The sequence below is a fragment of the Musa acuminata genome, chromosome BXJ3-1 (genome assembly GCF_036884655.1).
Source record: "Musa acuminata AAA Group cultivar baxijiao chromosome BXJ3-1, Cavendish_Baxijiao_AAA, whole genome shotgun sequence".
In the NCBI taxonomy this organism is placed as follows: Eukaryota; Viridiplantae; Streptophyta; class Magnoliopsida; order Zingiberales; family Musaceae; genus Musa; species Musa acuminata.
In genome coordinates this window covers 10,788,773-10,801,493 of record NC_088349.1, presented here as the reverse complement: position 1 = coordinate 10,801,493, position 12,721 = coordinate 10,788,773, and the positions used below count along the sequence as shown (strand labels likewise).

General features: G+C 41.1%; 1 protein-coding gene across 3 annotated transcripts; it reads right to left on the bottom strand.

Annotated features, from left to right (window-relative positions):
* Window positions 1-7,800: 7,800 nt before the first annotated feature.
* On the bottom strand, window positions 7,801-12,644 carry LOC135629079 (receptor protein kinase TMK1-like). Of its 3 annotated transcripts, none has more exons than XR_010493150.1 (3): window positions 9,462-12,644; window positions 8,073-8,660; window positions 7,801-7,987 (listed from the first exon to the last, which is right to left on the bottom strand). XR_010493150.1 is itself a non-coding variant. In XM_065136243.1 (2 exons), the coding sequence occupies exons 1-2, from the start codon at window positions 11,872-11,874 to the stop codon at window positions 8,131-8,133; spliced, it is 2,943 nt and encodes a 980-aa protein (XP_064992315.1). In that variant the 5' UTR covers window positions 11,875-12,644; the 3' UTR covers window positions 7,801-8,130. The 3 variants fall into 3 exon arrangements, 1 of the variants encoding a protein (XP_064992315.1); XR_010493149.1 differs by having other exon boundaries at window positions 7,801-7,984; XM_065136243.1 differs by having other exon boundaries at window positions 7,801-8,660.
* Window positions 12,645-12,721: the final 77 nt, after the last annotated feature.

Genomic DNA, 12,721 nt, shown 5'->3' with positions numbered 1-12,721 from the left:
GTTTGAAAATAATTTTATCTAATTGGATTCTAAAAAATTTTGAAAAGCATTTTATACATGACCATGTTTTAAAAATAAGCCAATAAGTCCAATAATCACAATAATACTATATTAAGTCCAACTATCAATGCGAGTCATAGCGGTTGTATTTCATCAATGTCATACTCCCTTCTATGTATCACAACATTGTTAGTCTTTCCTAACATAGTCCATAATGACCCCTGTAATTTATCTTGTCAAGACAATCCTGTTATTACATTCAACCATAATATGCATAAACATAAATGTAAACAGGATAGCAGAAACATATAACTTTAATTAAGTAAAATGTCAATAATAGCATCCACATAAACATGCATCACCATATCCTTTATGACTTGCTCACAAGCCCCATTCTAAGAACATGTTCTTTGAATATTTTGCACTGTAAGGCTTTTGTCAATGGATCAGCAATCATCATAGTGGTGCTCAAGTTCTCAATTGACACTTGAGAACTCTTTCTCTAACCACCAAGTACTTTAACTCAATGTGCTTGGAACCACTAGAGTACTTGCCATTCTTAGAGAAGAAAACTGCTGCGGTGTTATCACAAAATATCTTCAGCGGCTTGGCAATTGAGTCGACTACACCAAGTCCTGAGATAAAATTTCGCAGCCATAAAGCTTGATTTGTGGCCTCAAAGCATGCCACAAATTCAGCTTCCATTGTTGATGATGCAATAAGCGATTGCTTTGCACTTTTCCAAGAAATTGCCCCACCAGCTAACATAAATACAAATCCTGAAGTAGACTTCCTACTGTCGAGGCAATTTGTAAAATCAGCATCTGAATATCCAGTTACTTCAAGCTAATCAGATCTCCTGTATGTGAGCATATAATCTTTTGTCCCTTGTAGATATCTCATTACTTTCTTTGCAGCTTTCCAATGTTCCATTCTTGGGTTGCTTTGATATCTTCCCAACATTGCAACTGCAAAACTGATATATGGTCTTGTACAGGTTTGAGCATATAGTAGACTTCCAACTGCGCATCCATAAGGAATATTCTTCATTTGATTCTTTTCTAAGTCATTTCTTGGGCACTGGTTTTGACTGAATTTTTCACCTTTAGTAATAGGTACATCATTGGTTGAGCAAAGCTGCATATTAAATCTCTCCAAGATACGATCAATATATCCTTTCTGAGACAATCCTAATAATCCTTGAGATCTATCCCTAAATATCTCAATGCCAATGACATAGGATGCCTCATTCATATCAACCATCTTAAAGTTCTTGTTGAGAAATATCTTGGTTTCGTGCAATAAACCAAGATCACTACTGGCAAGTAAAATATCATCCACATATAAGACCAATATAATAAACTTGCTCCCACTTACCTTCAGGTATATATACTGATCAACAGTGTTTTCCTTAAATCCGAAGGAAGTAATGGTATTATGAAACTTTATATACCATTGTCTGGAAGCTTGTTTAAGGCCATAAATGGATTTCTTAAGTTTACAAGCCCAACTTTCTTTTCCCTTTTCTATGAATCATTCAGGTTGTTCCATATAGATTTCCTCATCCAGATCCCCGTTCAGAAATGTCGTTTTCACATCCATCTGATGCAACTCAAGATCATAATGAGCTACTAATGCCATAACGATTCTCAATGAGTCCTTTTTAGAAACAGGAGAAAAAGTCTCATTATAGTCGATGCCTTCCTTCTGAGAAAAACCTTTGGCCACAAGTCTGGTTTTATATCGTTCGATATTGCCCGTTGAGTCACGTTTTGTCTTAAAGACCCATTTACAACCGACTCTTTTACAATCATTGGGCAATTCAACGAGATCCCAGACATCATTCTGTACCATTGATTTTAACTCTTCTTTCATTGCATCGTACCATTTTTCAAAATCGTTACTTTCTATGGCTTGTGAAAACGATAAGGGGTCTCTTTTTATTCCTATATCATAATCTGATTCTTGTAGATATACAACATAATCATCAGAAATGGCATGTTTCCTTTTCCTTTGAGATCTTCTCAAATCTGCCAATTGTGATTGTTCTACAAGATCATCAGCGGCGACATCAACATCATGTGAGAGTTCTTGGATGTTATTTTGTTGTTCACCCTCATCAATACTCTCATTGATTTGAGGAACAACAATCTCTCGGACAGGAGATGATATGGGAGAATTAACCTGAATCTCCTCAATATCAAAATTAATCCTTCGAGATTTTTCACTCCCACTGATTTCGCCATTTTCTAGGAATTTTGCATTACCAGATTCTACTATTCTCATACTATGATTAGGGCAATAAAATCTGTATCCCTTGGATTTTTCTGGATAACCAATAAAATATCCTGAAATAGTTCTTGGCTCCAATTTCTTTTCATGTGGATTGAATACTCTTATCTCTGCAGGACACCCCTATATATGTAGATGTCTCAGACTGGGTTTCCTACCAGTCCATAACTCAAATGGAGTCGATGAAACTGACTTGCTAGGAACCCTGTTCAAGATGTACATAGCTGTCCTAAGAGCTTCACCCCACATCGACTCAGGTACAGAGGAGTAACTCATTATGCTCCTAACCATATCCATCAGAGTACGATTTCGCCTTTCAGCAACACCGTTCTGTTGTGGCACACCTGGTAATGCATATTGAGCACAAATATCCTGTTGTTCTAGGAATCTAGCAAAAGGACCAATATTCTGACTAGATCCATCATATCTGCCATAAAATTAACCACCTCTGTCAGATCTAACAATTTTAACTTTTCTATCTAATTGTCTCTCAACCTCATTTATGTATACTTCAAGAGTATCAACGGCTTGAGACTTTTTATGTATTAGATAAACTTTGTCATATCTGGACAGATCATCTATAAATGTGATGAAATATTTTTCTCCACTAAAACAAGGAATATGGAGTGGTCCGCAGATATCAGTATGAATAATCTCAAGGAGTTCTTTACTTCTTGTGGCATTTTTCTTTATTTGTTTAGTTTGCTTTCCCTTAATGCAATTTATACAAATATCAAAATCAGTGAAGTCTAAATGTTCCAAAATATTATCCTTCACTAATCTTTCAATTCTTTCCTTGGAGATATGTCCCAAACGTCTATGCCACAATATAGAAGATCTTTCATTATTGAAACTACGTTTCAATCCAACATTTGATTGCAGGGTCATTAGTGTCTTTGCAAACTCAAGATCCAAATTAATTCTGTACAAACCATCACACAGAATTCCAAAACCAACTTTTATTGAATCGTAAAATATGCTGAGTTTGCCACTACCAAAAGAAATACAATATCCCAACTCATCAATTCTAGAAAGAGAAATCAAATTTCTAGAAATTGTAGGGACATAATATGTGTCAACAAGATCCATCAAGTGACCCGTCTCTAAGCGTAGACGATAAGTTCCCATTGATATCACTTTCGCTTTAAGATGATTTCCCATAATGATGAATCTTTCATGTTCTTTTGGTTTCCGAATTGAAAGGAATCCCTGCATGTTATTTGTAACATGAGTTGAAGCACCGGAATCAATCCACTAAGTGTTAGAAGGAACTTCTGTAATGTTTGATTCGAAACATACAAAGGTCGAGTTAATACCTTTCTTTTCGAACCAAGTCTTGCGTTTAATGCAATCCTTCTTCACATGTCCTTTCTTGCCACAAAAGAAGCACTTTACAGTAAAGGCTTTCTTTTCATTAGTCTGTTTAACATTTCCAAACTTAGCAAATCTCTTTGATGGATGATGCTTCAACTTTCTTTTCTTATTACCACCTCCTTGAGTAATCGTCATAACATTATATGAATTTTCCTGCCTTAATCTCAATTCTTCCTAAACACACATGCTAGTCAACTCATTCAAGTCCCACTTATCCTTATTTGTATTATAGTGAATCTTGAATGGGCCAAACTGAGAAGGAAGAGAATTAAGAATAAATTGCACGAGAAAAGATTCATCAACATTCATGCCTAATGTTTTAAGTTTTGCAGCTTTGTCAGCCATATTGAGGATATGATCCTGAATTCCTCGAGTACCATCATACTGAGCCGTAGTCAGTTCTTTCATCAATGTGCCAGCCAATGACTTATCAGCAGATTTAAATATGTCTTCAATAACCTTTAAATATTTCTTTGCGCTAGTTGCAATCGGTAATGAAGTCTTTATGTTATTTGCAATTGTCATTCTTGTGAACATTAAACTAAGCGTATCAGATCTTTCCCAAGCCTTCATTTCATTAACTTGTTCTGCAGTACTTTCATCAGTCAAGTCTGTAGGGTTTTCAACAAGTAATGCTAGATCAAGATCTAATACACCCAGTGTGAATTGCACATGCTCTAACCATTCTGAATAATTTGATCCAGAAAGTACAGGGACACTTGAAGCATATGAGTATATATGCGGAAGTACCACTACAAAATGATATATAACAACATTAATGCTTTGAGTTTGTCAAAAATTGATGAACTATTGATATCATCTATATTACACCTTTGGGTGAAATATTGACATATCTAGTGTTCACTCAAGAATATTTTTGAAGGACTGATACCATCCTTGAGGAATAGGTATTGTTACCTTTGGGTATACAACCCTAAACTGCAAGGATATCTAAAATAGTATCATCCTACCCCATCACATAATTATTTGAATTAGATTCTCCTTTGGGATTATCTAAATCTCATAATTATATGTGACATTATAAATATTATTTCTTTAATATCATTTAGGACTAATTCTTTAATATTATTTTATAAGTAATTAGTCCAGGTCACTTTGGTGGCTACAAGACTAATGTCATGATATAAAATAAAAATATCCTATAAATGATAAAACTTTTATTGTAATTCATATCACAAAAGTTTATCATCCTAGGCCACTTTGGCAGCTACTAGTCAGATAGAACTTAGGGAAATGAATTACAAATAATATTCATCAATTTATTTAATTTTTGCTAAGCAATTCAATAATAAAATGACCATAATAATTATTGAATACTAATGCAAAACAGTTCAATAATAAAGAACAATAATAATTATTGAATATTAATGCAAAATAATTCAATAATAAATAACCATAATAATTATTGAACAATAATGTAAAACAATTCAATAATAAAATAACAACAATAATTATTGAACATTTATATAAAGCAGTTCAATAATAAATGACCATAATAATTATTAAACTTTAATACAAAGCAATTCAATAATAAATAATAATAATTATTATTGAAATTTAATGCTAAGAAGTTCAATAATAAATAACCATAATAATTATTGAACTTTAATAAAACTCATATGATAATTTCAAGCATATACATATGAATAAATAAATAAAAATTCCAAAAAACAATAATTGGATTTTAATTTTATTTACCACATATATAATGAATAATTCATATGAGAAAACCATAAAATAAACCTTAATTTATATTTTTTTTAATCAAAATTAAATCCAATCAAATAATCAAAAAAAATATAATCATGATTAAAATTAATCATAATTATAATAAATGATATTTATCAATTTTATAATTGAGAATATAACCTAAATTTCTCAATTTCATAATGATAAAAACCAAAAATATTTGATAGGATATAAATCGAAAATATGCGAATGGCAGAACTGTAATTTGGCAGAAATTAGACCCGAGGGCAAAACCGTAAATATGTTGACAGAACATAAACTGTAATTACGATATTTACAAAGGGTAAAACTGTAAATTTTCAAAAAAAACCCTAGCCTCGAGGACAAAAATGTAAATATGCCAAAACCCTAATCTGCCAGCGACCGCCTCTGCGCGGTTGCCAGCGGCAGTTCTAGCCTGTGCGCGGCCACTGCCGCCACGGCGCTACCGCCGCGGGGCTGCTACTGCTCACGCGCGGCCGCTGCCGCTGCGGCGGTTCCTGCCCGCGGGTGGCTGCTGCCAGCACGCGGCCGCCGCCTGTGCACGGCCAACTCACGCATGGCCGCCACCTGGGCTGTCTGCCTGCGTGCGGCCGACCGTCGCATGGACGGATTCTGGCCGTGTGCGACCGGGGTTCTGTGATGCCGTTGCACGGACAGAGTTCTGTGATGTCGTCGCACGGACGGAGTTCTGTGATGCCGTCGCACGGACAGAGTTCTGTGATATGATGCCGTCGCACGGATGGAGTTCTGTGATGCCGTCGCACGGACGGTGTTCTGTGATGCCGTCGCACGGACGGAGTTCTGTGATGCCGTCACGTGGACGGGGTTCTGTGATGCCGTCACGTGGACGGGGTTCTGTGATGTCCGTCACGTGGACGGGGTTCTGTGATGCCCGTATATGGGACAAGTTCTGTGATGTCCCACGCTACTCGGCGTAACCGCAGATTTGCAGCGAGGTCGACGGTGACCATTACTGCTTAACAGTTCTTGGAAAATAAAGGTAATTATGCATCGTAAATTAATTTACAGATCTAATGCATCATTTCAAAAATCGCGCTCTGATACCAATTGTAAGCATAAAAATCTATTATTATGCTAAGTCAATAATGCGGAATTAACCTATATGCCAGGATTGAAATCAATACATAGATCTAATTATACGATGCATACCTTTTGATGCCATCCGTTCAGAGATCTTGTTTGATCTGCTCAGCACCGTGATCCAAGATTGCTACAGGCTCCGTCTTTAATCCGATCGCGTTGCGGAATCTGCAAGGAGTGCGAAGAGTAGACTCTTTCTCCTCTCTCCTATCTTTCACAGGATCACACAGATTGATGGATTTAGGGAGTAGGTTTTGGGGAGAGAGTCGAGGAGAATAACTGAATTCCTCAAAGAGATGCGTCTATACGTGTCAACGTTATAACGCTCTAACACACTAACACCCTTCAACCCGTAGAGATCCTATCCTTTTATAGGCGAAAGCAGAGGGTCTACGATGAGGAAGCGCTGCGGGTTGAGGTTGTAGGCATCGAACACCGCCTCTATCTCGCTTCCCTACATCGGCCTTTTGAGCCCCTTTATAGCTTTCACTGGGATTTAAGCCGCAGCCGTTGCACCGGGACCACGCAATATGGTCGGTCTCTCACGTACTCATGTGGTGGCGCGGCGTCGGCCCCTCATTCTCTTGCCACGCGCGGCTCCCTCCAGCTCCATGAGGCCTCCATCTCTCGATCGCGGGGGTGCAACCGATGTGGACAGGAGCGAGAGCGAGGGGAGCCGCGGGGCCGAGTACGATGAAGATAGAGGACGCGGCAACCGCCATCATTTCGTGATTGGCAAGAGAGAGAGAGCGAGCCTAATCGAACAAAACCCCTTCCGATGAGATGGAGACATCCAACAGAAAGGAGGTTATTGTTTTTTTGTTTTTTATTTTACATATGTGTCCAACCAAAAAATTTAAAATATCAAATTTACCATTCATATATATATATATATATATATATATATAAATATATGTATGTATGTATGTATATATATGTATATATGTATGTATATACATATATACATACATATATAAATACATACATATATATATATACATATATATATATACATATATACATATATATATATACATATATATATATACATATATATATATATACATATATATATATATATACATATATATATATATATATACATATATATATATATATATACATATATATATATACATATATATATATATACATATATATATATATATATATATATATATATATATATATATATGGGTGCACACACAGACTAATGCAACACAAGTTTGCCTCAGGTGTGGCTCATATCATGAATAACTATCATCATTCGCACACGAATCATGAGAATGAGGGGAAGAATTAACCTCTCTCAATCTGCATTGTATAATCCTCCTCAACAATACATCATTGTTTGTAGAGTGAGACATGTTGGTTCTGTTCCATGCAATATCATTATTTCTATCCATTCATCCAACTTGTCTAGCCAAAAATCAAAACATATCTTGGTATATTCTTCTGGGTGGTTCTGCTAAAAATCACAATACATGATTAAAGAAGGAAAAAAGAAAAGGAACAAATCATAGCCAAAGAAGAAACAAAGTGAATGGACAAACCTTTGGTTGAAACTTGAGTTTCTTGTACAACTCGTTTCTCTCTTTTTCCCCATTGAGCTCATCTTCCATCAGCCGAAGTGAAAGCATCCGCAAAGCCTGGTGGCCCTGTCGGAATGCTGGTGCGGGTGTTGTCCAAGCTAGCGAGGAATGAGGTCGTGGCTCCATCCACATGGCTGCGGTCCTCCAATGCCTGCCATTTCTCTAGTGCTTGCGGAAGTGTCATGTCGAGGTCGATGCCATAGCTTTCCTCTGAGTCTGGATCTGAAGGCTTCCAGAGCTCTGCGAGTGACGAGAGAACATTGACTCCGTGACTCATGTCCGGCCTTTGGTGAGGCTCTCGAGCACAGCAGTGGCCAGCGAGCTCCGCAACAGTGCTGATGCTAGCTGAGGTATCCTCATCGAGGTCGATGGTGGGATCGATGGCCTTGTGAAATGCATCCTTGTTAAGCAGCATCCTCCAAAACCACGTCACCAAGTGCACATTCTCCTCGGGTTGGCTCTCATCCAGCGCCTTTCTACCAGTGATCAGCTCCATCAGTATCACTCCAAAGCTAAACACATCAACCTTTGTGGTCACACGCCCAGTAACTGCAAATGAGTTAGGAGGATCAGTAACATTTCATGTTTTCGACCAACACAAGAATAGGAAAACCATGGTAACTTAGACCTGTATGAGACGCTAACCGCAGTTAATTTTATGAATCTTTACACATGAATGACCGAACCTGACTACAAGGTGAAGACTCTAAAAGGCCAAGACATAAAAGTAAAATGAAGGTTTGTCAATTCTTTTGTCCATGCAAATACATATTTCTTGTCCATGATTGAGAAACATGTAATAGATGATGCACTTAATGTGTTGTAACAAAAGAAAATATTAGTTTGATGTGGCCAAAAACTAAGAGAAGCTCTATCAATGCATGAAACAACATGCAGAATGCATGTACTATTAGAACTTTTTCTATTTCATCGGCTTACCTCTGCGGGCAAAATAACCATCAATAATACCTACAGCACCATAATCTGATTGTTGACGACACATACAAAATACAAGTGCTCTCTCAAATTTTCTAAACTAGTTTGTTCATCTAATAGAAGAACATGATGAGCGACTAATGCTCTTAAGTCGACCACACCACAACCTTCAGATTCAGGGTGATGCTCTTCGTTTGAGTAATGTTTTTTTTTTTTAGAAGTTTTTGAGTAATGTTTTGTACATAATGTTTAGAAATAATTGACCAAATAGCAAACATGGATTATACCAACATTCTTCTCATTTTTTTCAGGTTCAAAAACATAATGAGTAGCATAAAACTTATAGGAGTTCATTAAAGATAGGTGCAAATTCCTCGTCATGCTCCTCCATGTAACTCTAGAAGTAAGGATTACCTGCATACTCCGGCGCAAGATAACCGAATGTCCCCGCGACTCTCGTCTGGACAGAGCAGCCTTTCTCATCTGGCGCAAGTCGAACTAGTCCAAAGTCCGCAACCTTAGCCTTCATATCATCCCCAAGAAGAATGTTAGAAGGCTTCAGATCCCTGTGGATAAAACTCTGTTGTGCCAAACTGTGTAAATACTCCACCCCCCTTGCCACATCCAATGCGATACTTAGTCTCTTCTTCCATTCCAATGGCTTCAACCCCGATTCCTTCCATTCGAAAAGATGGCGACTTAGCGTCCCTTGAGGCATGTATTCATAGACCAAAAGCCTCTCATTTGCATCCAAGCAGTACCCAAGCAGAGACACCAAATTCCGATGCCTGACCTTTGTGAGAACTGAGATTTCTGATTTGAACTCATTTAGGCCCTTTGTCCCCATCACACCTGCCTCCATCCTCTTGACTGCAATCTTGGTGCCATCATGCAGCTCACCCTTGTACACTGTTCCGAATCCACCACGACCTAATATGTTCTCCTCGCTGAAATTGTTGGTCACATTCCTAAGGACTTGAATCGAGATCACCATGTTCCCAGTCTCCACAACATGGACATTGCCCAAAGTCATGCCATCATCAATGCTCAATCCTGCGACCGTGATCTTAGTCGTGTCTGGGTCGGATCGCGAATGCCGTGGGAGTATTACGGTCGTGTTTGGACTCTGAACTCTGCTGCGCTGTTGCAGCTTTCTCTTGTAGTAGCAGAAACCCAACACCACAGCAAGGCTAATTCCGACCACCACAGCAATCACTGAAACTACAATAACGGCCACAGGAACAGAGGAAGGATGGCCATTGTGGCTGCTACTTGCATCAGATAACACATTTGGATTTGAATTGCTATAACCAGTCAAATCCTTCCCAATGTTCTGATTCCCTGCAGTGTTCACCAATACATTCTTGCTAAAGCTCGGAATTTGCCCCCATAAGTTGTTGTTCGACACATCCAATTGCCTGAGAGATGGTAAGCTTGCGAGTGAAGCTGGAATTGTCCCGGTGAGATTGTTGTTCGACAGTAGCAGCCGCTGCAGTGATGCAATCGATCCAAAGTCCGGTGATATCGTCCCATTCAGACCCATCTTCTGAAGGTTGATCACCGTGATGTTGCCACCGTCGTCACAGCTGATCCCCAACCACCCGCAGGGCTCATTACCCACCCAATTCTCGGCAAACCTAGCAGGATAGCCGAAGTCTTTCACAACAGATAGCAAGACTGTCACGCGGGGATCGCAGTCGCCGGGATTCGGAAGGCAAAAGCGCTCGCCTTTGGGGTCTACGTTGACTTCCTTCACCGAGCTCGGGAAGACGGGCACGGGCCCCTGCAGCAGATTATTGGTGAGGGTGACCTTGCTCAGCGACGGGAGCTGGGTCAAAGACTTGGGGACGACGCCGGTCAGGCGGTTGTCCCTGAGCTGGAGGTCGCGCAGGCGGGTGAGCTGGGAGAAGTCCGGCAGCGGCCCGGAGAAGTCGTTAGAGTGGAGCCAGAGCTCCTCAAGGGCGGTCATGTTCTCGACTAAGGAGATGCCGCCGGAGAAGCGGGCGGCGCCCTGCTGGTTGTTGAGCCAGAGGGAGCGGAGCGGGGCAGCGGCAAAGGCGACGGGGACTGGGCCCGAGAGGAGGTTGAAGGCGAGGCCGAGGTGGTCGAGGGCGGGAAAGGCGGTGCCGAGGAAGGCGGGGAGGGGGCCGGAGACGCGTGCGAAGTTGGCGGAGAAGTTGACGAGGGCGGCGGCGTCGCGGAGGGAGTCCGGAAGGGACCAGGGGGCGAGGGGGTTGTTGTCAATGAATGCGGACTGGAGTGAGGTGAGGCCGGTGAAGAAGTCGGCCGGGAGGGAGGAGAAGCGGTTGCCGTGGAGGAGGAGGACCTGGAGGGCGGCGAGGCCGGCAAGGGAGGGGAGGGGTCCGGAGAGGCTGTTCTGCTGGAGCTCGAGGCGGGTGAGGGCGGTGAGACTGCGAACGGCGGAGGGAAGGGAGCCGGAGAGGCTGCAGTTGCCGGCCCGGATGGCCGTGACGCGGCCGCCGGTGCAGGAGACGCCGGCCCAGGCGGAACAGGGTTCGGCGGAGGGGGACCAGGCTAGAGAGGGGGAGCGGTTAGCTCCCAGGCCGGCGGCGATGACCTGCATGGCGGCTAAGTCTCCCGGGTCGGTGTCGGACCCGGCGACGGCGAGAAGCAAAGTCATCAGCAGTAGGTGGCGAAGGAAGCAGCAGACCATGGCTTGTACAGCGAGCGAGCAGGTGAAACTAATGTGTGCAGGAGGAGGAGGAGGATGAAGAAGAAGAAGAAGAAGAAGGTGACGAGGAGCACATGGAAGAGAGAAGAGGAGAGAGAAACGCAAAGAAGAAGAAGAAGGTGACGAGGAGCACATGGAAGAGAGAAGAGTAGAGAGAGAGAGACGCAAAGAAAGAAGAAAAGCACATGGAGTGGAGCGAGGACGCTTCCTCCGTCTTCTGAAACCCCCAGGACAGGATCCAGGTTTTCTCCAACTTATAGGACCGAAACCTCTTGCCACGTCATTTCCTCGGGGGCTCTAAGGTTGTCGATTTGGCGAGACCGAATAAACAAGTAGTTACCGGATGATTCCGTAAGCGCAAGCCAGTTCTCTAGGCCATTTTATCCAACTAGGTGATATGCTGTACGCGTACCTCGTATCTCCGGAGCCTTGCCAACCCACAGCAGATGAGAAACCCGCTTAGCATCATCTCCTTTTGTCTCCATTGACAACCTGCAAAGAGAAGGAAGAGCCTCTGTGAATGCCTTTGTTCCATTTCATTCGCAATAGCATACTATCACAGAACTATAACAAGTGTAGACAAGTGTATGGTCAAGAGGTCAGATGCACACAACTCTTTGGTTGTGAATTGCAGTCGAAGAAACAAAATAACAAAAATAAAAAACAACAAATTATCGACTCTCCAAAGCATTCTTTTCTTCAATGAAGTCCACAAATAAATTCATGATCAGAACAAGTTGCAGCAAATGTAGATTTATAGAGGACCAGCCACTTTGCAGTATTTGAGAACTCCTGAGAACAATCTTGTCACTGAGCTTCTTCCACTAGAGCATTGGGTGATGTTGAATGATTAGGTTTGAGTTCATAGACTGTGAGTTGTATGATCCAGAGGCAATATTCTGCTACAGAGCAACAGCAGGAGCAATCTTTGTCTGCTCACAAGCCCACCTAAGAATATGTTTTTTCTTCCACAGCAATATTA

Excerpts from the sequence above, each read along its gene's own strand:
- LOC135629079 (XM_065136243.1), bottom strand. The coding sequence starts at position 11,874 with ATGTGCTCCTCGTCACCTTCTTCTTCTTCTTTGCGTTTCTCTCTCCTC. Across the intron at positions 8,661-9,461 it reads TCTTGCGCCGGAGTATGCAG|TTACTGGGCGTGTGACCACA; the intron begins GTAATCCTTACT and ends ACTCATTTGCAG.